At 44.8% G+C, this 24,985-nt stretch overlaps 1 protein-coding gene across 1 annotated transcript in view; it reads right to left on the bottom strand.

Annotated features, from left to right (window-relative positions):
* Positions 1-8,551: 8,551 nt before the first annotated feature.
* The window catches only part of LOC146338379 (adhesion G-protein coupled receptor G4-like), a gene marked incomplete at its 3' end in the record, with an annotated part of 28,932 nt that continues 12,498 nt past the window's right edge, over positions 8,552-24,985 (bottom strand). The window contains exons 4-8 of the mRNA XM_084813270.1: positions 22,402-22,467; positions 18,228-18,536; positions 12,452-12,546; positions 10,190-10,254; positions 8,552-8,591 (exon numbers count right to left, since the gene is read on the bottom strand). Of these exons, the coding sequence (XP_084669396.1) occupies positions 8,552-8,591; positions 10,190-10,254; positions 12,452-12,546; positions 18,228-18,536; positions 22,402-22,467 (575 nt within the window). The remainder of the gene's footprint in view (positions 8,592-10,189; positions 10,255-12,451; positions 12,547-18,227; positions 18,537-22,401; positions 22,468-24,985) is intronic.

Raw genomic sequence — 24,985 nt, 5'->3', positions numbered from 1 at the left:
ACCAGGCCCCATAAAGCTTGAGCATCAGGGCTTACTCCTCAGTGCAAGCAACCTGTCTCTGGTGTGAGCACACTGCCTAAGTTCCCCAACTGCTGCCTTGGAACTCCACCCACTGTGGCTTCGACTACACACCTGTGTCTAGCCTTCCTGGTCCTCTATTGTTGCCTGTGAACCAAGCTGCTTCCTGCCTCTCTGTAACATAACCTCCCTCCCCTTTTCAGCTCAAAAGACCCTCATGAGCCATAGGGTTGAATCCGACAGTGTCATTCCATTGGCCGAGAAAATTCCATCAGCAGAAATGGGAGGGAGAAGGAAGCTGAGAACGTGCACCGGTCTTGTTACACCCTCTGGCCCTTGTTTGCTGTTGTGGAATTCAACCGCTGTCTGGTTTTGGACCTGTCAGCCAGCATCCCTGGGTCCCAGAACCTAGTGACCTCTTGAGTCCTAACAGCTCATCAAAGACAGATTGCAGAGGCGTGGATGAGAAGGGTGGGCAATTCACAGTTTCAGTATCGGTTATGTTAGAAGCTGGTCTCTCAGCTCACACACAGCCACAGCAAGGCCGCTGGAGGCATTCCCCATAATCCTCTGCAGTGTGGGCATGGGTTCTGTGGCAAAAATGCAGGAGTTCCTCCACAAACAAGTGGAGGTGGAAAGTGTTTCCCTAAAGGGCAGAAAGTCTGGAAACCAGCCCTTTCAAAAATGCAAACCCCTACCTTTGTGAAGCCTGCTTTTCATCCATCTTCAGTTCACAAGAAGCAAAGCAAAAAGAGAAAAAAAAAGAAGCAGAGTTAACCAAAGTGCGCCTTGTCTGCAACTGTAGAATGAGGCTTTATGCAATTGAATGGTGTCGTTATGATGGTTTAGAAAGAAAGGCTTAGAAGAAAGAAAAGAAACTGATTAGCACCGAAGTCTTCAAAGAGCATTAACCCTCTTTCAGTCAGTATGCAGTGGATGATGTTTTAGTTTTACCATATTTCTCTAGCAGCACACAGCATTTAGATTACTCTCAATTTATACACTCAGTGCTCTGATTATTGCCTTGTTTGGTTTTTCACTTGGTTGCAAAGAAAATCTGTAAGGCATGTTTGGAGCAATTGAAAGCAACTGTATGTCGCTTGGATACAGGAGAGTTCTTAAAGGTACACATGGAGCGAGGAACCAGCAGTGTAGCAGCCATGTCGGGGGTCAGACTAAGTGGTCTCATGTTCTTGCTGAGCTAGCATAGTTTGGCAGGAACAGCAATATAGAGACTTCCCCTGTCAGCAAGCCGAATTGCACAACACAGTCATGATTTTGCCTTTTTGCTTACTGCAAGACTGTATCCTTGTTCTCAAGATAGAATGTCCTATGGCCCATTTCCTGTACTATAAACAACTGTACCAACTGTAAAACCACAGGAGAGGGGGTGGGAGAAAGGGTCGCTTGTGTGTCATCATCTCTATAAAAGTAATGTGTGGCTATGCCTCGGGGCTTTTGGCTCTTTGGAAAAGATTCCAGCCTTAAGCCCGTGCGTTAAATAAAGAATACTCATTTTTCTTTACTCCGTGGTCTCTCTGACTCTGATTTCTGCTACATAAATGGTGCCGTGACTCGGATGTGGCAGGCTCTGAGACAGAGAGGTGGCAGTTGCCTGCTCTTTATCGCCGCACCGGGAGGGAGAGCTCGGCGCACGCCTCCCTTTCTTGGCGCCACCGACCTTTTTGTCGGGTAAATGGGAGGGAGCCTGCGCCGGGATCGCCCAAACGGCAGCGAGCAGCAAGAGAACCTTGGGAAGCGGAGAAAGGAACTTGAGCCCTGCCTGTATCGCAGCTGCAATTGAGTTGAAACCCACATTGGAAGCCTTCAGGAGTAAGGCAAGTATGGAGTAAAAGTGGGCCCCGCCTTTAGGGAGAAAGGCCACTGGGCAGAAAAAAAGAGGGCCCCGCCTTATGAAGAAGGTCAGTGTTAGTATACGTATACGAAAAGAACCTACTCCTTGCGAGTAGAAGGGGGGCCTGATCACACCCCCGAGCGGGCGCCAGTACCCAGCACGCCAGTACTCAGTAGGAAGCTGAGGAAGCTGGGGAAGCCGCTTTCCGCTCTGGTGAAAAGTGGGAAAAGTGGGTGGCAGGGACATATGGATGCAGTGGAGAGATTGATGCTGGTGTGAGTGGCTACTGCGGTTTCTGATGCATACCGTTGACCGTCCGGGTGCCCAGGCCAGTAGCAAAGTGCGTGGTGTGAAATTCCTTTTGTGTCGGCCAGTGAGACCCCTTACTCACTGACCAATCCCCTTTCCCTCCTTGTGTCTGTCTTTATCTTAGGAGAGAGGCTATGGGAGGTGGGGGAAGCAAGACTTGCACCCCCTTGAGATGATAAAAAAAAAAAAAAAGGAAAAAGATTTTTTAAAAAGGATTCAGAATAGAGAGAGGAAATAGCAAAAAAGCTCAAGGTCGAGCTGAGAGAAAAAAAAAAGAACAAGATCTGAGGCTGTTAATCAGAGAAATGTTGCAAGACAGCCTGACTTTTGACGAAGCGTGGGAGTGTGAGGCTGAAGAAGTAACCATTAGCCTAGTGCGCCGGGAGGGCAGCAGGAGAATTACCCACAACGTTCTGAGTTGTGCCACATCATCACCTCGCCTAATTGAGATGAAATCCCTAAGAAATGGAAACTGAAAATGAAGACCCAGAAGATGAAGGCGCAAAATGAAATAAAGGTGAAGAATCAGCCCCCAGGGCACAGGCTAGACCCCTCTTCGAGTGGAAAGTGTGCCAAGCCCATAGGACGGTCCCAAGGCAGAATGAAGCGGAGAGACCATGATGAAGATCTCTGTCAAGGTAGCTGTGTTTAGCTTTGAACTGTCCTAGAATTTTATAGAGCCTGTAGACCATCAGCTATATGATTTCTGAAGAGCGTAACCATTAAGCTTTTGCCGTGGGATTCCCTGCAATGAAGAAATCTCACTGATTTGAGTGTCCAGTGTTACACTGCCTGAGTGTGTGTGCTAAAGAGACCGAGAAACCAGACAGCATGTTCCTGGCCAAGCCAAAATTACGCTACTACCATGCTCCTGGAAGCTGCAATAAACTGTGTAAGCTGGGAGACCCAACCTGATTGAGAAGAAAAGAAGATGTTGGAGTAACTGTCTTGAAAAACAGTGAAATCTGTGTAGCTGGCTGGCTGACGCTGTCAGTGATGTTACAACTTTAAATTAAGACTGTTTTCCTGTTTGAGACCCCAGCGAAGAAAGCTAACCTGAGTTATTTGTTGCCTGTGCCAAAGCAAAGATTTGGCTGCCCTGTACCTCATCGTTTCCTGTTTTAAGCTTGGGATTTACAAATACAAACAAACTGGGAAGCTTGCCTTTGAAGTCCTGCAAATCACCCCACCGCCTCCCCGAAGATTAATGGCTGCCTGAAAAAAATGCAAGTATAAGGCAATGCCCATCACCCCCCCCCCCAGTGTCCTGAGTTTCGGCACTTTGCTTTCGTGTACCAGATTAAAGGAAAGAGAAAAAAGAGTAAGTTTTTAAAATGTCAAAGTCTGTATGAGCTTATCTCCATCAGCGTTCTCAGAGCCAGGGGGAGTCACCCAACTCCCTAGCTGGTCTGGCCTTGGCAGGCAGAGAAGCTAGAAAAGATGTCTGTGAGAACCTGACGGAAGTAAAATAAAATTTACAGAGGAGTTGCCCAGGTTAAAGTGTCACGGCTAGAGAGCTGAGCTGTGCCGTTGTGTTTAGACAGAGGCCTTGCTAAAAAGTTAAAGGCCCTTGTCTGTCAGAAGGGGTGTAGGGCCACACTTCCCCTTTTTTAAACTGATGCAAAAGTGGGGAGCCGTTGCTGGAAACATCTCATCTTCATTGCCCAGAGCCTTCTCTGTTTGGCTCCATCATCTGGGCTTTTTAGAGACACTCTGCACATGGACTAAAATTTTGAATTGTCAAAGACTTTCCATGGACAGTGCTGTGAAGCTTCTCATAAACTTGAACTCTCATTGCTGTAGACCGTGTGTCTGTGTTTGTAGTCAGCTCAGTGTACAGCAGGCTAAGTTTGATCTATAACTTTTAGATTTCCTTCTGTCAGAACTCATGCAGCATAGAGTTGCCGATGCAAAAATGGTGACCTAAAACTCTTTGCGTGTGTGAGTATGCCCGTCCCTTGATTTTAATGGGCCCTGAGCTTTCAGCCAGAAGAGCAGTATAATTGCTGGATCTGCTCCATCATGCCTTACCATGCAAAAAGTGTTTTCCATTCATTGTGTTAAATTGCAGAAAAAGTTTGTTGTGTATATTTTATGATTTCTTAAATATCATAAAATATATGTGATATTTGCAGATTAGTGTTAGTTGCAACTCCAAATAATACTAAGTGTGGTTCCCAATGGATGACAAGGAGAAAGAGAAAGGCAAGTAGAAAAGAAGGAATAGAGAAAGTAGAAGACAGATAGAGAAGAAAAAAGAAGAAGAAAAAGGAGGCAAGAAGCAAAGAGAGAAAACATTTGTAGAAAAGAAGCGTGGCCATAGTTGCCCCCAGGGTAAATTAAGAGCAGCTGATTGTGCCTGAAGCTTATTACCTGGGATAAAGTAGCCACAATAATGTAATAGTTCTTTAAGATAAAAAAAAAAATGTAACTAGAAAGAGAACAGCCTATCCCAAATGTGTGTCATTGAGACTAGTGTAGGGCAGAAAAGTTTAAGTAAGTGAGTTTAACTTGCAAAAAGACAAGGCTGGTGCATAGAGCGGAAAGTTTTATATAAAAAGTTTGAAACATGATCTGCAATACAGGCAGATCAGCAAAAGAGAGAAAAAGCAAGAGAGGGAGAGAGGTTTCTCTCTCCCAACACACAAGCGGGGCTAAAGCGCCTCACCCAGTATCAAACCCTGCTGTTAGAAGCCATGACAGCAAGTATGAAAAAGTCAGTTAATATAACCAAAGTGTCTAAAGTGCTGCAAGGTGCCACCGAAGCCCCCAGAGCGTACTTGGAGCGTCTTTTAAATGCCTATTGCCAGTATGCCCCCTCGACCCAGAGGCCCAAGAAAACGTAGACGAAGAAATGAAAAAGACCCGGCAGAGGCAGAAGATTCTTAAGAAAAAAAACAGTGTGCCCAGTGCGGACAAGATGGACATTGGTGGCGTAAATGCCCAAATGAAATAAATCAAATACATGAAAGAGAAAACCAAAGGGGCCAGAACGGGCGAGGGAGGAGACAGCTTAGTTAGCAACCAAACTGGAAAGCAGGGGTCTATAAAAATGTATAAAGAAGCCCCCTTCATTAAAGTGGCTAAAGACAAAAGTCTTAAATAAGACAGACCGGGCCCCCTTAATCTCAGCCCTGGGAAGCCCCTAGTCACTGCCACTGTGAGGGGCCATGACATTGACTTCATAATTGACACTGGAGCAGCATCAAGAGCAAGCAAACGTTAGCCTTAAACAAGAAGTCCAAACACTGGGCAAAGTTCTTCAAGCCCAGCGTCGCTTTGTCTTAGAAAATAAGCCCCAATTCCCATTACAGAGATTCATCCTTTCCAACCAGGAGATAAAGTATGAGTTAAAGAGGGGAAAATGACCCTTTGACTCCCAGATGGAGAGGACCAAAAACTGTTATACTTTCCACCCCCACAGCTATGAACTCGTGTACATTAAACACGAGTCAAGAGAGCGAAAGGAGGGGAATGGACTGTAAACAGACATCCTAAAAATCCTTTAAAAATCATTCTGAAAAAGCAGTAAGAAGACTCAGGCTAGACCTTACTGTGGACACACCCTGCATACGGTCAGACCTGCAACTGGAGAATTGAAGAAGGGGACTAGACCCTACTGCAGCTTGCCAGGTGAATAGCTGCCCGGCATACGGTCAGATCCCAAAGAAGATCAAACATGAGTGTTGTAGTGTTAGTAGTGTTGCATTGTGTTTCCTTAATAAGGTGCAAAAAGGGGGGCCTGCCCCTGGAGAAGGTAGTTTGTCCCAGCAATTTGCTGATAATTACTGGCTTCACTTAGCTAACATCACTGGGATAAAGTATTTTTGTTTACCAAAAGATATACCTGCAAACAGGCTTATTAGCTCTTGCCTAATACCTGTCTGTAGACATCCTGGGAAAATTCAAAAAGATACCATGTTAAGAGTTTATGGTGTAAGTTTAACTTATTCCCAAAATGCTAATTGGGGCGTGGTTGCAAAGATCCTACCTCCTACAGAGTTCACTCTACGCACCCCCATCGTTGCTGAAACAAATACTACGTGTGCACGAATGCTTAATTGTCAAAAATTTTCCAGAAAATATAAAGCTATCCCTGGCCCCCTTCCACTGTAATAAAATTCAAAACATATCTTTTAATGATGCCCACATACTTTTGCCCCATGGATGGTTTTAGACATGTAGTTCCCGCACTTGGTCATTCATTCCTGCCAACTTGTCTAATAACCACCCATGTTGCCTCAGCCACCTGGTGCCAATTCTTCCCCTGTGGCCCGAGAAAATCCGTCGACGGCAGCCTCGAGCACTCCAACTAACTAAAAATTGTAATAGTCATGTGCAGTTATATTCTGACTCAGAAAAATTGGCCTTAGCAATGTCACTGGTTGGGGTTCCAGGTTTAGCCTTGGCTGATGGTCTGGAGATCAACCGGTTAGCTTGCAGCTTAGCCAAAAGCATAAATGCCACCTCACGAGCATTGTCATTGTTAAATAAAGAGTTGCGTGATCTAAGAGGTGCGGTTCTAGAAAATAGAGCTAGTATAGATTACCTCTTCCTTCTTCATCATTTGGGTTGTGAGACACACCAAAAGCTCTGTTGCTTTAACTTAACTGATAATGGCAATGCTGTAGATGAACAGATCAACAAACTGCACCAAATAGTCGCTGACATCAAAATAGAGCAACATAATTGGCTCGACTGGTTGACCTCTTGGCTTCCAGATCTCAGCTGGCTCAAAGCATTATTTGTTCTGATTTTACCAGTAGCAGTGGTAGGGGTACTGTTATGCCTCTGCATCCCCTGGTTTATGCGTTGCTTAAACAATCTGTTTATTGCCTCAGCCACAAAAACAGCCGCCCGCTATGCTTTAATAGCTCAACAAGATATTAAATAAGAAAGTTGCCATAAAAATCCTGTGTTATGCCTTGCCAACCGAGATGTCTACTTGTGTAATGAAATGCTATAATTGTAATAAAATTATGCATTTAAGGGGGGAATGTAGCAGCCATGTCGGGGGTCAGACTAAGTGGTCTCATGTTCTTGCTGAGCTAGCATAGTTTGGCAGGAACAGCAATGTAGAGACTTCCCCTGTCAGCAAGCCGAATTGCACAACACAGTCATGATTTTGCCTTTTTGCTTACTGCAAGACTGTATCCTTGTTCTCAAGATAGAATGTCCTATGGCCCATTTCCTGTACTATAAACAACTATACCAACTGTAAAACCACAGGAGAGGGAGTGGGAGAAAGGGTCGCTTGTGTGTCATCATCTCTATAAAAGTAATGTGTGGCTATGCCTCGGGGCTTTTGGCTCTTTGGAAAAGATTCCAGCCTTAAGCCCGCGCGTTAAATAAAGAATACTCATTTTTCTTTACTCCGTGGTCTCTCTGACTCTGATTTCTGGTACAGCAGTTCTAAAAACGGTACATACCTGGGGAAGGAAAAGGGATATTCTGCAGGAAAAAAGTCTCATAATTATATTTCCAAGATTCAGGATGACAGTATAAGAAAATGTGCATGTTTAAGTGACGCTGGAAATGAACAAAAGAAAAAAACCAAAGTGTGAAAAAATATTTAGGAAGGGAAAAATACAAGGCGGGTGGAATCCTCCAAGCCAGGCCAATGAGGACTGAACATGCTCAGCGGACACAGAAAGTTGACTGATAGGGGAGGGATCAGAGAGCCAGCGGGGAAGCAAAATCGACTGGAGGATCCTGGAAGAAGGCATGGGTGGCTGGAACCCTGAACAGAAACACTCCACGCCCATGTGTATCTCTTGAAATTCTGGAAAACGTATTATTTTACTCTGGCCTTCCCATAATGTGATTATTATTTTTTTGCAATTTTTGTTGCTGATTTTATTGCTGGTTTTGTTGTTGGTTTTATTGCTGTTTTTACTGTGTTTTTATCATACCGGTTTTATGTGTTTTAGTGCTGTATGACACCTTGGGAGGACTTCTGCCCTGAAAGGCGGCCAAGGAGTATCTTAAATAAATAAATTGACAGCAAGGCACTCTGGAAAAATGACACACCATTCAAGATGTGCTTAATGGTTCTGAACCAGTTGTATAAAGGCAGCCAAGAACATAAGGAGATGCTGCTGTTATTTATCCATGAATAATGCACAAAAACAAAATATGTTTACCATCAACCACCTCAAACCAGTTTCCATGGTACATTTCCCACTGCTACCATGGCAATTCCTTCTGCCTTGAGAAGAAAATTCAGGCAGCAAAAAAAGCTCCGCAACTCATTTCTAAAGTGCATGAGACACACGGAGAATGAAGAAAAAGTAAAGAAAACACCAAACAATCATTTTATCCCAAAGGAGAAAGAAGAACGCAAGCTACAGTATACAAAATACATACCCTGGCTTTCATCCACACCACTCTTCGTAGGATATTGACTCTGCTGTAAAAACAGGGGGGCGGGGGGAGTAATGTTTCATGGTCATTCCAGACAGAAAGAGAAAAACTGCAGTAGGCAGTGGAGGCTGGTGGCTCTGATGTCAGTGGTGCGGAGAATCCGCTCAGGTTTCAGTCAGAACCAGTCAGAACTCTAAAGGAGCTCTCCAAGGTGTGAAAGTTCTTCTTCCTCCTTTGGCATAAAATAATTGTTTAACTTTTTCTTTACTTTTTCTTAGTTCTCCTTGTGTCTCATGCACCTTGTGAAGCACCTTGGAGAGCTCCTTTGGAGTCCTGACGGGTGCTGACTGAAACCCGGAGCTGATTCACCGTCCCACTGACATATGGTAGTGAAGAGGCTGTGGGAGGGGGCGACACTTGGCAAGTTCCAAAGGCCAGACCCTGGATATAAACCCAGGGCAGGCAACCTGCAGACTGAGGACCAATTCCAGAAGCCCTCTGCACACAATCTGTCTAGATTTCAGGCAACAGTGCTCGGTCCCTTTCCTAGCAGCCCGCTGAGTGTGAAGAAAGACGGAGAGAGAGAAGAGGTAGCAGCAGAAAGAGAGAAAGGGGGTGGCCCGCCCACCGTTGCTTCTGGCTGTCCCCACGGCTAGCTTTGGTCCCACACGCTGCCAACATGTGGCCCCAAAGAAAAAAAGGGAGCCCAGCCCTGGTATAAACTATGGGAAGGTGAGCGTATTCGAATATCATTTATTTGGGATTATTGTCTTGCTCTATACCAGATAGGAATTCAAACAATAATTCCTAAATTATGAGATGGGGCACACTAGTGTGTCACGAGATATAAATTATGTCACTCAATGTACAAAGACCAATTAAGTAGGAAAATGTAAAATGTCACAAAGCATGAGAAGAAATGTATACCAATGAAAAGCATACATAAAACTTACAGAGAAAATAAATATACAACAAACATAATCTTAATCCTCTTCATCGCCTCAGAAATCCAGAAAAATTGCTTTGCGGTAATCCATCTGGATTTTAGATGCAGACTTTGCAGAACGGGCCATCTTTGAAATTATCAATGGATCAGAAGTGTGTAAAGTATATTTCAAATTAAATACTTAATAAATTAAAGTAAACACCCCCTTCAGGCATTCTTCTTACCGCGTTGCATGAACGCGTGAGGAAAGGAGCACTCACTCCGTCATCGCATCTGTCACCCTGCATGCATGGAGGGCAAAAGTCTGAACAAGAGAGCCTCCTTACCGGCAGAGGTCTCCACGTGATTAAGAACCCTGAACTATCTTGCTTTTTTAAAAGTATCTCCACTGGGTTTGTTTTTTAAGATTATACTGACTTTAGTATTTTTTTCAAAGTTTTTTAGATTTATTTCCAATCTGAAACAATATCAAAATAATCACTTTACAAAACACAGTTACATCCAACAAAATTACACAATTTATCTTGGACTATTGTTTTTAATACCTGTACTGTTGTTTTTGTTTTGTTTTTTTAATAATGTGGAATTTTAGTGTTGGGTTATCAATATATTGTTGTTAGCCGCCTATGTTCCTGTATTGGACATCTGAATGACAGGAAGTTGCAATGAAAATATTTAAGCATGAACAAAATACTTACCGTGTATTTGTCCTGATGTGATGGTTTGTTACAACAAATTCGGAATTATTTAATTTTTTCTTAAACTGTAGAAGAGACAAACAATTAACCACAATGTTTGATTCTCTGGGTGAAAATTGTTCAGCATTTCTTTAACAATGCTGACAGGGGTGGCCCAAGCCATTTTGCTACCTGAGGTGAAGAATAAGATGGCACCCCCTGCCATTCCATATACAAAAGCTGATTTTACCCACAGTTGAATCTCTCTTCAACACTAGCTATGAGACAGGCTTGCACCACTGCATCTGAAGGGGGTGCAAAGGAGGCTGCATGGCACACGGTCTCTCCTCCAACACCTTGCTGCCACCTCCCAATACCTACCACCTGAGACAACTGCTGTACTCTGCCTAATGATAGGGCCAGCCCTGAATGATGAACATCTGTGGCAGCCTTCCCCAACCTTGTTACCAGTTGTTTTCTGGGCCAAGTTCCAGGTGTTGATTTTGACCTTTAAAACCCTATATGGTTCCGGCCCAGCCTATCTTAAGGAGCGCCTCCAGCAGCACCAGACAGGCCGCTTAACAAGATCAGCCTCAGATGGCCTCTCTGTCCCATCAGCCAGGACAGCTAGACTGGTGGGGATGAGGGAGAGGGCCTTCTCTGTGGTGGCCCCCACTCTGTGGAACTCCCTCCCTAGGGAACTCCGTCATGCCCCCTCTTTAATGAACTTCCACTGCACATTAAAACGTGATTGTTCAGGCAAGCATTTGGGATGGGTTAGGGTATTTTAGAAAATATTTTTACTGTAGAATTTTATTGTTTTAAACTGTTTTATTGTACATCGCCCAGAGTGGCTGGGTGACCAGCCAGATGGGCGATTAATACATTTAATTGATAAATAAATAAAATAAATTGTGCCTTCCATATGCGTTTGACTACAACTCCCAGCATTCCCCACCCAGCATGAGTGGCATCTCATCTTTGGAATAATCTCTCCAAATACATCCTGGAGGCACTTTCATGACTGATACTAGATTAAGCCCTTCTTATGTAACAAGGCTTTCACTTTATCACTTTTCATTTTATTTAGTTCCTGAACAACGTTTTTGACATTTTAATTGTTTAACTTTTACCGGTATGTAGTTTATTTTTATGACTATGTGTCACTTACGCTTCATTCCTATGCCCACTTACCCAGGACTAAACTCTATTAAACTCAGTGGGATTTATTTCTGAGTAGACATGTATAGGATTGCGCTGTAACCAACATAAGAAGAGTCCTACTAGATCAGAGCAAAGGTCCATTTAGTCAAGCATCCCACCTCCTATTAAGGGAAACCAGATGACTTTGGAAAGCCCACGACCAGGGCATAAAGCCAGTAGCTACTTCTAAGCACAGGACGCATTAGCAGAAAAGTGACTCACAAATGCTTAAAATGAAATGCTTGTACAGCTGATCAATTTCTTAAGAGCCCCAGAGTTCTCTAGAACACAGTTTGAAAACCACTGTTTGATATAATTTCTTACTTGCTCCCCTTTTTGTATAAGGCCCGGCATCTAGGATGGGCATACCTGGGCACCTGCCAAAGGCAAGACAAGAGCCCCCTGGAGTTGCTTCTCCTCCTCACCATTGCAACCTGCCTGTTCACCTGCCTCTCTCTCTGGCCCAGACAACAGTGGTGGTGGTGAGAAGGAGGAGCAGGAGATGCCACGGCCTACTTGCTCACTGGCTCTCTGCCTGTCAAGCACGCAAGCAGTAGCACCAATGAGAAAAAGCCACTGGTGACAATGGTGGTGAGAAGATAGATTCACTGAGGGAAGGGGCCCACTGAGGGTGCCTTGCCCAAGGGCCCTCAAAAACCTGGAACCAGCACTGCTTTGTATTATGGAATGGTTCTGATCTGACATATACACTGAAGTAAATGTTGGAGAGCAGAGAGCGGATAGGGGAGCAGGGTTGGCCCAAGACATTTTGCTGCCTGAGGTGGAGGACAAGATGGTGCCTCTCCCAGTCCACGTACAGAAGCCAGCTGGACTGGTAGTTGAGTCTGACTTCAACACTGGCCCCAGGACAGTGTCCTCCACCATGCCTGAGCTCCGCAGGGTGTGCCGGGCAGGCTATGCGGCACCCACAATTCTGCCTTCCAACAGAGGGAAACTGATTCCTCACGAGAAATGGCCACTGCTGTCCTGCTACACTCCCAGGCATCTGCTACCAAAGGTGGTCACCTCACTCTACCTGCTGGTAGGGCTGGCCCTGGGTGGAGAAGAATAGATACTTGCCCAGTTTGTAGAAAGCTTTTCAGCATCATAGTAATCAAATGTCTTTGGAGGTTTGCAGGACACCGCAAAGTTCATTTGGATGTTATAGAAGGTTACTGAAATAAGGGAGAAGAGAAACCAATGAGTAGGGATTATATTCACAATGGGTTTTGCTAAAAGTGTCAACGTCACAACCACAAGCTGTTTTTTATCATATCAGTTTCCGCTGCAGAATATTTCATTTGATTGCGCTCACGTGGGCACATTCACCACTAGGTGCTATTCACCATAGGGATGAAGCTTCTGGTTTGCGGGGTCTACTCCCGACTCACACATTTTTTTTGTGGTAAATAGTAATACTTGGCCTTGCCACATGAGGGAACATTAAAGCAAAATATGTACCAACCCATCTTCAGATGGTAATGTAACCTCATGGTGGCTTTTAATATTGTTGAAAGGTTCTACGAGGACTGAGATTGAATAGTGTTTTAACGTAAGTGTGAGGATGATAATGAATCTTGATCAGTCATTTTGAAATCATTGATAAAAGGCAATGCATAAATGTGTAAATAAATAAATCACAGAATCATAGAATAGTAGGGTTGGAAGGGGCCTACAAGGCCATCGAGTCCAACCCCCTGCTCAATGCAGGAATCCAAGTCAGAGCATCCCTGACAGATGGCTGTCCAGCCTCGTCTTGAATGCCTCCAGTGTGGGAGAGCCCCCCACCTCCCTAGGTCATTGGTTCCATTGTCGTATTGCTCTTACAGTCAGGACATTTCTCCTGTTGTTCAGCCGGAATCTGGCTTCCTGTTACTTGAGCCCATGATTCCATGTCCTGCACTCTGGCATGATGGAGAAGAGATGCTGGCCTTCCTCTCTGTGACAACCTTTCAAGTACTTGAAGAGCGCTATTCTATCTCCCCTCAGTCTTCTCTTCTCAAGGCTAAACGTGCCCAGTTCTTTCAGTCTCTCCTCACAGGGCTTTGTTTCCAGTCCCCTGATCATCTTTGTTGCCCTCCTCTGAACCCTCTCCAGCTTGTCTGCATTCTTCTTCAAGTCCCAGAACTGGACACAATACTCCAGATGAGGCCTAACCAGTGCTGAGTAGAGGGGAACTAGCACTTCCCGGGATTTGGAAGCTATGCTTCTGTTAATGCAGCCCAAAATAGTATTGGCCTTTTTGCTGCCACATCACAAATGAAGTCAGTTGTAATTTTCTACCAGCTCAGAGCTACCAATGGATATTCAGGCACTGTTCGCAAAGAGAGAGAGAGAGAGAGAAAGAGAGAGAGAGAGAGAGAGAGAGAAAGAGAGAGACTGACAGCACAATCATATGCATATTTCCTCAAATGTAAGTCCTGCTGTGTTCAGAGGAACTTACTCCTAGATAAAATGTGTATAGGATTGCAGGAAATCATACTTTCCTTGAAGTAAGCTTCACTGAAGACAGCAGGAGTTACTTCTGAATAAACATGCACAGGGCTGTACTGTCTCAATGCAAATATGTTTACTCAGAAATAAGTTCTTTTGATTGCAACATGGATTAGTTCCAAATATGCTTAGGACTGCAACCGTAGTAAGGTAAGATCTTTCATCTACAAGCATGCTGTTTTGGGCAAATACAAGGGCACGTGTGTTTTTTAAGAAGGCATTGTCTTACACCTATCTGTTAATCACACTAATTGGATGCTACAGATATATTTTTAATGGTTTTCAGTTGCATGAGCAGAATTTCAAACTGCTCACCAGAGTTTTAACCACATATTGTTTAATGTAAATTCAGTTTATTACCTGAAACCGGCATAATGAGTGTGGGCGTAAGTGTAGGCAGTGTGCTCTGAGCATTCATATATAGGGTCCGCATTGCTGTAGGCCCAGCTATATGCAAGTGAGTAAATACAGTTCCATAAGGCTGCTGTGTGTTCCCATCATGCTTTGAGGTGGATGACACACGGGTAGGTATGGATGTGGGTACAGTCAGGGTGTATTTGGGGATGGTCCTGCCATATTTAGAGGTTTGCATATTCCAGGTTAGTTCAGCTATCACCCCATCATATAGTGAATGATGGGACTACCAGGGACTACAGAAGCAGGCAAGCTCCCAGAGAGCGAGCGAACAGAGCGAGCGAACAGGGGGAGCAAACAGGAGTTGGCCAGGGGAGTGGCAGTGGTTGAAGAGAAAAAGGAGACAAAGGAGACAGAGGCTAAGAGGCAAGTGGGTTGCAGGAAGCCCAGGGCGCTGCCCTTTATCCTTCTGATTGGCTGTGAGCTCACCAGGTGCTTCTGAGAGCTCCAACTGAATTGGAGGGGTGTGGCCTGAGTACTCCCAGCAGCTGACTGGGCAGGAAGCTTCAGTCTGTTTCCCGCCTCCCAGCTGAGCAGAGCAGAGCAGAGCAAGCTGCTCCAGCTGGTCCAGGGACTACAGAAGCAGGCAAGCTCCCAGAGAGCGAGCGAACAGGGGGAGCAAACAGGAGTTGGCCAGGGGAGTTCGGCAGGGGAGGTCAAGGGGGAGGCCCCTAACATTTTTTTTAATTATTTTTATTTTTTATTTTAACTAACTTTTTTCCATTTATTTGTCTTGTAACACACACTTTCACACCAGTGGGACTCTGCTTTTAACCTCTACTGAGTAGAGGAGCAGGCACAGGCTAGTCTAGAACAATCACAAAGCTAGACACAAAAAGGGAAAAGAGGCTATGGAAGGACAAGACTCTCCAGTGGTGGTGACCTGCAAGGTGTGTGCAATGTTTGTTTTCTTGCCTGAGAACAACATGGCCTACACCTGCAACAAGTGCAAGTTGATCACGCTGCTGGAGGAAAAAGTAAGTGGACTGGAGCGGCGACTGTCGACCCTCCGGGGAATAAGAGAACACGAAGAGTTCTTGGACAGAACGGGGGAACTACAGCAGCAAAGGGCAGACCAGAAGCTTGAAGAGCAACAGCAAGATGAGGCAGTGGGAAATGCTGAGGTGAAGAAAAATGGAATAGAGGATACTCCTTGGAAAAGGGTGACAGTTAGGAGAAGAACTGGACGCCACTCTGCACCAGTGGAAGCAGTGGAGCTGTGGAACCGATTCCAGGTACTTGCGGATGAGACTGGAGGATAGCCTGCAGAGGAAGAATCACGGGGGAACCTGCATGAGAGTGAGCAAGAGGCTAAAGGTCAGTCAAACAGAGGTGATGAAACCCAGGCCTACAAGAAGAAGAAGAGAAGAGTGGTAGTAGTGGGAGACTCCTTGCTGCGTGGGATCGAGACCCAAGTATGTCGCGAAGTCCCATGGACTCACCAGGTATGTTGTCTCCCGGGAGGACAGATTAGAGACGTGACTGAAAGGTTGCCTGCACTCATAAAGCCCACTGACAGGTATCCCTTTCTTCTCATCCATGTGGGAACAAATGATACCGCCAAGCGGAGCTACGAAGAGATCACGTCAGACTTTGAAGCTTTGGAAAGGAAACTCAAGAACTTTGGGGCCCAGATAGTTTTCTCATCCATCCTTCCAGTAGTTAGAAGAGGGATAGAAAGGGAACGAAAAATACTCCAGGTGAATGACTGGCTACGAAGGTGGTGCCGACGAGAGAGATTTGGATTCTGGGACCACAGGCTATACTTCCTGGAAGATGGGCTGTTGGCTAGGGATGGGTTGCACCTCACAAAGGATGGGAAGAATGTGTTTGGCCACAGCATGAAGAACTTCATCAGGAGGGCTTTAAACTGAATCCTACGAGGAAGGGAGATGTAATGTTGCGGGTAACAATGGACGTAGGCGCATGCACTGCAACGGAGAGAACAGTTCTGATAGCGACCAATAATAGTCTTCAGACACATGTAGGAAGAAAGCCAGACTATGAAGCACATGGTCTTCGATGTCTATATACTAATGCCCAGAGTATGGGAAACAAACAGAACGAACTTGAACTCTTAATACAAGAGGGAAATTATGACCTGATAGGTATAACTGAGACTTGGTGGGATGACTGTCATGACTGGAATACAGCAATTGAAGGATATAACTTGTTCAAAAGGAACAGGAGGAACAGAAAGGGAGGTGGGGTTGCACTGTATGTGAAAAATACATATCTCTGCACAGAAATACAGGAGGAGGAGCTTGGTAGCCCCATCGAGAGCATCTGGGTTGAAATAAATGGAGCAAAGAATAAAAGGAACCTGGTGGTCGGAGTCTACTACCGGCCACCCAATCAAGGAGAAGACAAGGATGAAACTTTTGAAAAGCAAATAGCCAATGTTTTAAGGAAGCATGATGTAGTAGTAATGGGGGACTTCAATTTCCCCGATATTTGTTGGGAGACAAATTCTGCAAAACATGGCCCCTCCAGGAAATTCCTGACTTGTGTGGCGGATCACTTCCTCCTACAGAAAGTAGAGGAAGGAACTAGAGGATCGGCTATCCTTGACTTGATCCTAACCAACAGGGATGACTTAGTGGATAAAGTAGCAGTTACAGGAACTCTGGGGGAAAGCGACCATGTTGTACTTGAGTTCTTGGTTCTAAGGGAAGCAAAAGCAGAGTGTAGTCAAACGCATACCCTGGATTTTAGGAAAGCTGATTTTCATAAACTCAGAACAATGATCAGTCAGGTCCCATGGCAAGCGATGCTAGCGCGAAAAGGAGTCCAAGATGGGTGGGAGCTTTTAAAAAAGGAAATTCTCAAGGCACAATCACAAGCAATTCCAACAAGAAGAAAAGGTGGAAGACAACAGAAGAAGCCAATGTGGCTTCACAAAAAGCTTAGGGATGACCTGAAAACAAAAAAGGACACATATAGGAAGTGGAAAGAAGGCCAAGTAACAAAGGAAGAGTACAGCCAGGAAGCACAGAATTGCAGGGATGGTGTCAGGAAGGCTAAAGCTGAGAACGAGCTGAGGTTAGCGAGGGATGCGAAAAGCAACAAAAAGGCTTTCTTCAGCTACATGTATAGTAAAAGACAGAGGAAAGAAATGGTGGTTCAGCTATTAAATAAGGATGGCAAAACGATAACAGATGACAAAGAAAAGGCAGAGGTGCGCAATTCCTACTTTGGCTCAGTCTTCTCCCAAAAGAGGGTCTATGACCCCCTGGCAAAGGCGAAGTACAGGCTGAAGGGGCAGGATTGCAGCTTGAGATCGATAGGCATATGGTCAAGGAACACCTAATTACTTTGAATGAGTTCAAATCTCCAGGGCCAGATGAACTGCACCCTAGAGTAATAAAGGAACTGGCAGAAGAACTCTCAGAACCGCTGTCTATTATCTTTGAGAAATCATGGAGGACGGGGGAAGTGCCAGATGACTGGAGGAGGGCTAACGTTGTCCCTATCTTCAAAAAGGGTAAAAAGGAGGAACCTGGGAACTACAGACCAGTCAGTCTGACATCAATCCCTGGGAAAATTCTGGAGCAGATGATCAAGCAATCCATCTGGAAGCACCTTGAAAACAATGCAGTGATGACTCGAAGCCAACATGGATCCTGACTGTAAGAGCAATACGACAATGGAACCAATTACCTGGGGAGGTGGTGGGCTCTCCCACACTGGAGGCCTTCAAGACGAGGCTGGACAGCCATTTGTCAGGGATGCTCTGACTTGGATTCCTGCACTGAGCAGGGGGTTGGACTCGATGGCCTTGTAGGCCCCTTCCAACCCTACTATTCTATGATTCTATGATTCTATGAAGATGTTGGGTTACCCCGTGTGGTGGTTCCATTGGATTTAGAAGTGGATGCAGTCACCTCCTGTTTGCAAGTTGTCCCATCTCGTGGGGAAGTTAGTCTGTTCAGATGAGGCTTAGACGTACCTCCATCAAGTTTTGATGTTGTTGGGTTTGCTCTGGATGTAGTTTCACCAGGCTTGAGGTTCGTCATTGTCCATTTGGGTTTGTGTGAAGGAACAATCTCAGAAGAGCTCCATGGATAGCCATGGCCAGAGAAAGTGATTTCAGGGTAAGAGTTTGTTCTTGTTAATAGGGGTGCAGTTGTGACCACATCAGAGTTGGCTGTGGAAGGGACCTCTGACAGTGGGGATTTCAGTGTTGTCATCTCAGGAGTTCCCATAGTCAATGTGGTAGAATCCTTAGTGGAGTCCTTGGCAGACACAGTTGAATATTCTGAAATATATTACAGCAGCAGTCCAGCTAGGTAGTTTTAGATCCTGAACTTAACAGTCGGGGGAGGGGGGGGGCCTTTAGACAGCCATATGCATTACTTCAGTTGTGAAGCATATGACTAACATTTCTCTTCTCCCCCACCCTCCCACACCACACACCACAATTCCATGCTTTACCACTTATTCCTGATACGTTAGATCAGAAAACAAAAACAACTGTTTGCCAACCCTGATTTCAAAAATGAAGACTCCAAGTATGTGCAGATTCTCATTGTCAATTAATATATTTTCTTAAATGAAATAATAAAATGAGCATCTGTAACCACATAAGGCCCAGCTCACCGATCGATAGATAGATAGATAGATAGATAGATAGATAGATAGATATTAATAAAAAGGAAGACGGATGATGCACTGATCAGTGCCAGCCCCTGTGGGCAACAGCATGCCTAGGTACTGGCCCAGGTGCTGGCATCAGGCCTGTTTGCTGCTGCCCCCAACAGCTGCCACTCTCTGGGTGGCCGTTTAGGGCACCCATGGGCTGCAGGGCCCCAAGTTCCAATTTTAGCTGTACCACTGTATTAGCTGTACCACTGTATTACAGAGCAAACATAAGGGCATCGCTACACCAGCCTAAAATCCTGCATTTAAAAGGGGGCTTTCTGCTTCCGTTGTAAATGCAGGATCACGACCCCCTTTTCCACGTGCTTCCTTTTCCCCCTCCCCTTCCCCCTCCTTCTCCCCGTATCTGAGTCTTCCATTCTCTTTCATTGATCTCGCTCCTCTTCTTGCCGCTTTAACTCTTTTCATGGAGGAAAGTGAAGTGGAACACTGCAGGGTAATTTGATAGCCCATTATCTGCGATCTATTTAAAAATGGAACAAAGGGCATTTAGTGCAGGAGACGCCACCCTGGAGGGTCACGGTGTCATGTAAAGAACCCGCAAACTTCCGTGAAGGAGCCATCTCAATCGCAGGATAAAAGCTCCATGTGAAGGAGCCCTACGTGGTGGGAGGGAGGGACGGACATTTCATGCCAAATGTTCTGCTGGCTCCAGAGCCCTGCTGGCTCTCCCTGGCCAGGGCAGGAAGTGGGGGCGTTGATTTACCACTTTTTTCTTTTTTTTTCTGGAAGATCTTGCTGTTTCTAAACTTTCTTCCCACAATGCAAGTGGGGGGAAACTACCATTCTTAGCAAGGTTTTCAAGCGTGTCGTGGCATCCCAGCTCCAGAGATGCTTGGATGAAACGGAGAGTTAAACTCTGGAATTCACTGCCACAGGGTGGGATGTGGTAATGGCTACCAATTTGGATGGCTTTAAAAGGGGGGTTGACAAATATCTGGAGGAGAAGGCTATACATGGCTGCTAGTCCTGATGGTTATATGCTGTCTCCAGTATCAGAGGCAGTATGCCTATGGACACCAGTTGCTGGGGAACATGGGCAGGAGGGTGCTGTTGCACTCATGTCCTGCTTGTGAGTTTCCCGTGGGCAGCTGGCTGGCCACTGTGAGAACAGAATGCTGTACTAGATGGACCCTTGGTCCAATCCAACATGGCTGTTCTTACGTTCTTATGTTCCTAAATGCCATTCATCAAAGGCCGCCCAGCAACTTCAATTAAAAGTTTATTGCTTGCAGGTTCAACCCATTTTATTGCTTCCTGTTGATCCTGGCTGGAGTTTGATATGAATAGCCTGTTAATTGCCCCTTGAATAGCCTCTCTTAATTGCCTGTATGTCAGTACCTGTTCCCACAGGGAAGCTTTAACTACTGATTTCCTCCCATTATTTTTGTACCTTTCCAGTGTTTATAGTGAATTAGCACATGGTAAGGTAAAACCTTTTCAGTTCAAACCATTTTTGACAAACACACATTGGTTTATCAGAAGTTCTTGTCTTGACTCAATCTGTCAATCAAACTCATTAGATGCTGCAGATTTTTTTTATTTTTAAAGAAGATGTTTCATTGCATGAGCAGAGTTTCAAATTTCTCACTAGAGTTTAACCACTTATAATTTAAATTCAGATCATTACCTAAAACCTGCATAACAGGCATGGACACAGGTGTAGGCTGGGAAGGTTGCAGCATGATCTTGATGTTACTATTATTTATCAATTTTTAATAATGCATTCTTATTATTATTATTATTGATTAAATTTATGCTTTGTTTCCCACCACAAAAAGCAGTCTCAAAGCGACATACAAACACAATACAGAAATCCATTATTAATATCAGAAAAGGTCACAAACTCCCAAAATCAATATAAACCATAATCAGTACAATAATACAAATACAAATCAATACCATAAAAAGATGATCTAAAAACATAATAATATGAAAAAGGTTCATCCACAATACACAAAATCTTCCCCCACTCACAGCCTAGAATGAGCACCACAAAAGAAGCCGACAAAAATCAGACCATAACTAATGTCCAAATGTCTAGGAAAATAAGTATGTCTTTGCCTGGTGCCGAAAAGATGCAATTTCAGCACCAGACAAGCTTCCTTGGGGAGAGCATTCCATAAACACAGGGTCATCACAGAAAAGGTCAGTTCCCAAACAGTGATCCTTGAGGTATGTAGAGCTTTATAGGTTAAAACAAGCACTTTGAATTTGACCTGGAAATAAAAATTGGCAACTAGTACAGACGAGCCAGAACCAGGCTTATATTTATTTATTAAATTTATTAATTGCCCATCTGGGCGATGTACAACAATAAAAACAGTTCATACAATAAAATTCAATATTAAAAACATCACATTTCTAAAATTACCCTAGCCCACCCCAAATGCCTGCCTGAACAACCATGTTTTTAATGCGTGGCAGAAGCTCATTAAAGAGGGGGCATGGCGGAGTTCCCTAAGGAGAGAGCTCCACAGAGTGGGGGCCACCACAGAGAAGGCCCTCTCCCTCGTCCTCACCAGCCTAGCTGTCCTGGCTGATGGGACAGAGAGAAGGCCATCCGAGGCTGATCTTGTTGAGCGGCCTGTCTGGTGCTGCTGGAGGCGCTCCTTGAGATGTTGACATTGCCTAGTCCCAGTCAACAACCAGGCTGCTGAATTCTGCACTAACTGCAGTTTCCAAACTGTCTTCAAAGGCAGCCCAATGTACAATGCATTGCAGTAATCTCACCTCGAGGTTACCGCCGCATAGGCCACTGATGCTGGGCTAAACCCCTCTGGACTGGGTCACAGCTGCGCTGCTGTTTAATATACATATGGTTCTCACTTCAAATCCAGTAATAGGTTTTGTATTCATACGTTGAGCAGTAGTAGTTACAGTTCCATGAGGCTGTTGTGTAGCCCCATTGTGTTTGGAGGTGAGCATAGTTGGGGGAGGGGGGGTGTCTTCATTTTTTGATAGCAAAATCGTGCTAATTCACCATTGTTGTTGTGTTAATTATTTGCTGTGTATTTTAATGTTAGTTGTCTTGGGCATTTCAGCTGGAAAGGTGGGATATAAATTTAACAAGTAACTGCATATGGAAGGACCCTGCCTGGCGTCTTGTGGATTCCCTGTAAATGAAGGCAATTTGAATTCAGAGCTTCCCAGTCTCAGTTGAGCAATCTAATTCTTACATCAGCCTTCCCAGCCTAGTGCCCTCCAGATATGTTGGACTACAGCTCTCAGCAGCCTCAGCTAGCATTGGCATTGGCTGGCCATTAGCACTGGCCATGCTGGCTGGGAATGATTTGTAGTCCAATCTGGAGAGCACCAGGTTGGGGAAGGTTGCACTACACCTTTCTGGCTCTCCCCACCCCACCCCAAAAAGCCACTATCACAAAAATGCAGAAACCAAGGTCAACATGTTTATGGAAACAGCCTTAGACATTTCTAATGTCCCCTTCCCAGAGAGTGCATACCTGTAACCGTGGGATCAGGTGGTTTGGTTGTGAGTTGTGGAGCTACAGAGCTTGTTTCCTTTGCTCCTGAAGAGAGACAAAAGTACATAAATACAAAAAGAATGAAAATATACACGTCTAAGAATATGGCAGTTGCAAGGAAGCTTCTGTCAGAGGAGAAATTCAAAACAATCCTGTGGTACGGCCCTCCCAGGACTGTACCACTTCAATAAGCGGGTAGGGGAGAGGCATTGCATGACTGAATGCCTTGTCTATGGAAAAACAGCTATAGCACATAGGGATAATAAAAACTAGATCCTTCACTGTTCAGTGAAGACTTCTTTTATTTATTCCAGGGAGCCTTTGGAAGCTCAGTTTGCTTTGTTTTTCTCTAACATTTCTGCTGATTTATTTCAGTTATCATTCCTGCTCCAGTATCACTCTCCAACATTTCGATGTTTGTTGAGTGTTGTTGTGAAGGCATTTTGGATGCTCATTGCAGCAGAAACGTGGGATAAATCTGTTTAAAAATAAATACATTTGTCATGAGGCTACATTTAAAACAGATTTGGGGAGGAGGGGTTCTGCTTCTTTGAGATCAGGGCTGGCATCTGCTGCTGGCGTCTATAAGAGTCCATGTATTGGTGGGGGTCCCACAGCCCTCCCCTCCCCCACAAAAAAACTACTGCTGCATGCTATTAGTCGCTGTTAACATTTGCAAGGTACTTGCATATGCTAATTTATAGCTAAAGATGCACATTCAGACTTAATTACCGTCGCGAAAAATGGAAATGCAATACATCTTATCTCACGATAGTGAGAGAGATGATAAAGTTGATTTTAAATATTTTAATTCTTTTTTTCTTTACCGTTCACCACGCAATCATTTTTTTTTTAGGTATAGAGCTGTTTATAAATTCTGTAAATGAATAAAGATGGTGACCAGGTGACCTGTGTGCCTTCCCAATTAACTGCCCAGATGCAAACTGTTGGTGGGTAACTTCAAGACCCGTGCTCTCTCATCTTGCTAGGGTTCTTTATCTTTAAGGGTGTGATCCCATGCACATGTAGACAGAAAAGAAAAAAAAAGTCCTACAACTCCCAGCATTCCCCAGCCAGCATGGCTGCCTGGGGAATACTGGGAGTTGTAGGACTTTTTCTGCCTAAACATGCATAGGATTGCACCCTAAATTGGACTTGAACTGGACATAAGAACATAAGAAGAGCCCTGCTGGATCAGACCAAGGGTCCATCTAGTCCAGCATTCTGTTCACACAGTGGCCACCAGCTGCTCACAGGAAACCCACAGGAGTGCACGGGCTTCAATATAGGAAGTCTTCATATAGAGGATTGCCCTCTGTAAAGTAGGGCAGATGGCCACCCTACTTGCTCAGGGTCTATCATATCCTGGAGCCATCCCTGTTCCGAAATTTTAGATGATTAAGGGCCAAACTAGACGTGATGTTAAATGTGTCTTTGTGCAGGTTTTTCAAAATTAAAACTGCATCAGCCAGGGTTGGAAGGGCTGGAAATTAAGGGGATCAGACCAAGTAGGCGTGGAGGAAGGATTTAACCCTTTTCTGTCCTGCTGCAATCCTGAAGAAAATAGGGGAATTGCTTTGAGGGGAAGTCTCCCATTGGTGCCAATGGGGCATTTCTTCTCCATGCAAATGCTACCCTTAGGTTTTTAAAAGAACACTGCATGTGAAGTGCAAAGATACACTTAACATCGTACCTAGTTTGGCTTTAAAAAAAAAAAAAACCCTGTCCACAAAAAATAAGCATGCAAGGTTACATCCAAGCCGTTCTAGACTAGCTCCATGGGATATGGAATAAAACCATACACTTGCAGCATGAACCACTTCCAGTCCCAGGAGGACTGTACCATGTGATTCTTTTGGGTAGATCCATCATCTAGAGGCTCATTCTGCTACAGCAAAACAGGCCCCTCAGTAGCCATGCAAACACATAAAAATTATGCATGGTGTGGAGAATGTGGAGTGGGAGACATTTTTCTTCCTCTCTCAAAATACTAGAACCCAGTGGGGTCATCCCATGAAGCTGATTAGGGAGAGATTCAGGACAGTTAAAAGGAAGAACTTCTTCACCCAGCACATAGTCAAACTGTGGAACTTACTACCACATGATGTAGCGATGGCCACCAGTTTGGATGGCTTTAAAAGGGGGTTAGATAAATACCTAGAGGAGAAGGCTATTAATGGCTACTAGTCCTGATGGCTATGTGCTACCTGCAGTACCAGAGGCTGTATGCCTATGTACACCAGTTGCCGGGGAACATGGGTGGGATGGTGCTGTTGCACTCGTGTCCTGCTTGTAGGTTCCTGGTCAACAGCTGGTCGGCCACAGTGTGAACAGAATGCTGGACTAGATGGACCCTGGGTCTGATCCAGCAGGCCCTTCTTATGTTCTTATAAATCCAACCCAGCCCTTTTATTTCTCATGCTTTGTGCTTACTCCTTATTATCTGCTCCAGGTACCATAGGTTGTTCATAAATAAATTTAAATTTGTCGAAAGGAGCCATAAAGAGTAAGGAAGGAAATTTACAGCATGGGCTCTCATGCACTCTGGCAGGAATTTGACATG

Source organism: Heloderma suspectum, chromosome 9, assembly GCF_057233095.1.
Source record: "Heloderma suspectum isolate Gila_16-S chromosome 9, 16-S_ref, whole genome shotgun sequence".
Lineage (NCBI taxonomy): Eukaryota > Metazoa > Chordata > Lepidosauria > Squamata > Helodermatidae > Heloderma > Heloderma suspectum.
Note: the sequence above shows the minus strand (reverse complement) of the source record. Positions and strands in the feature narration are given on the sequence as shown.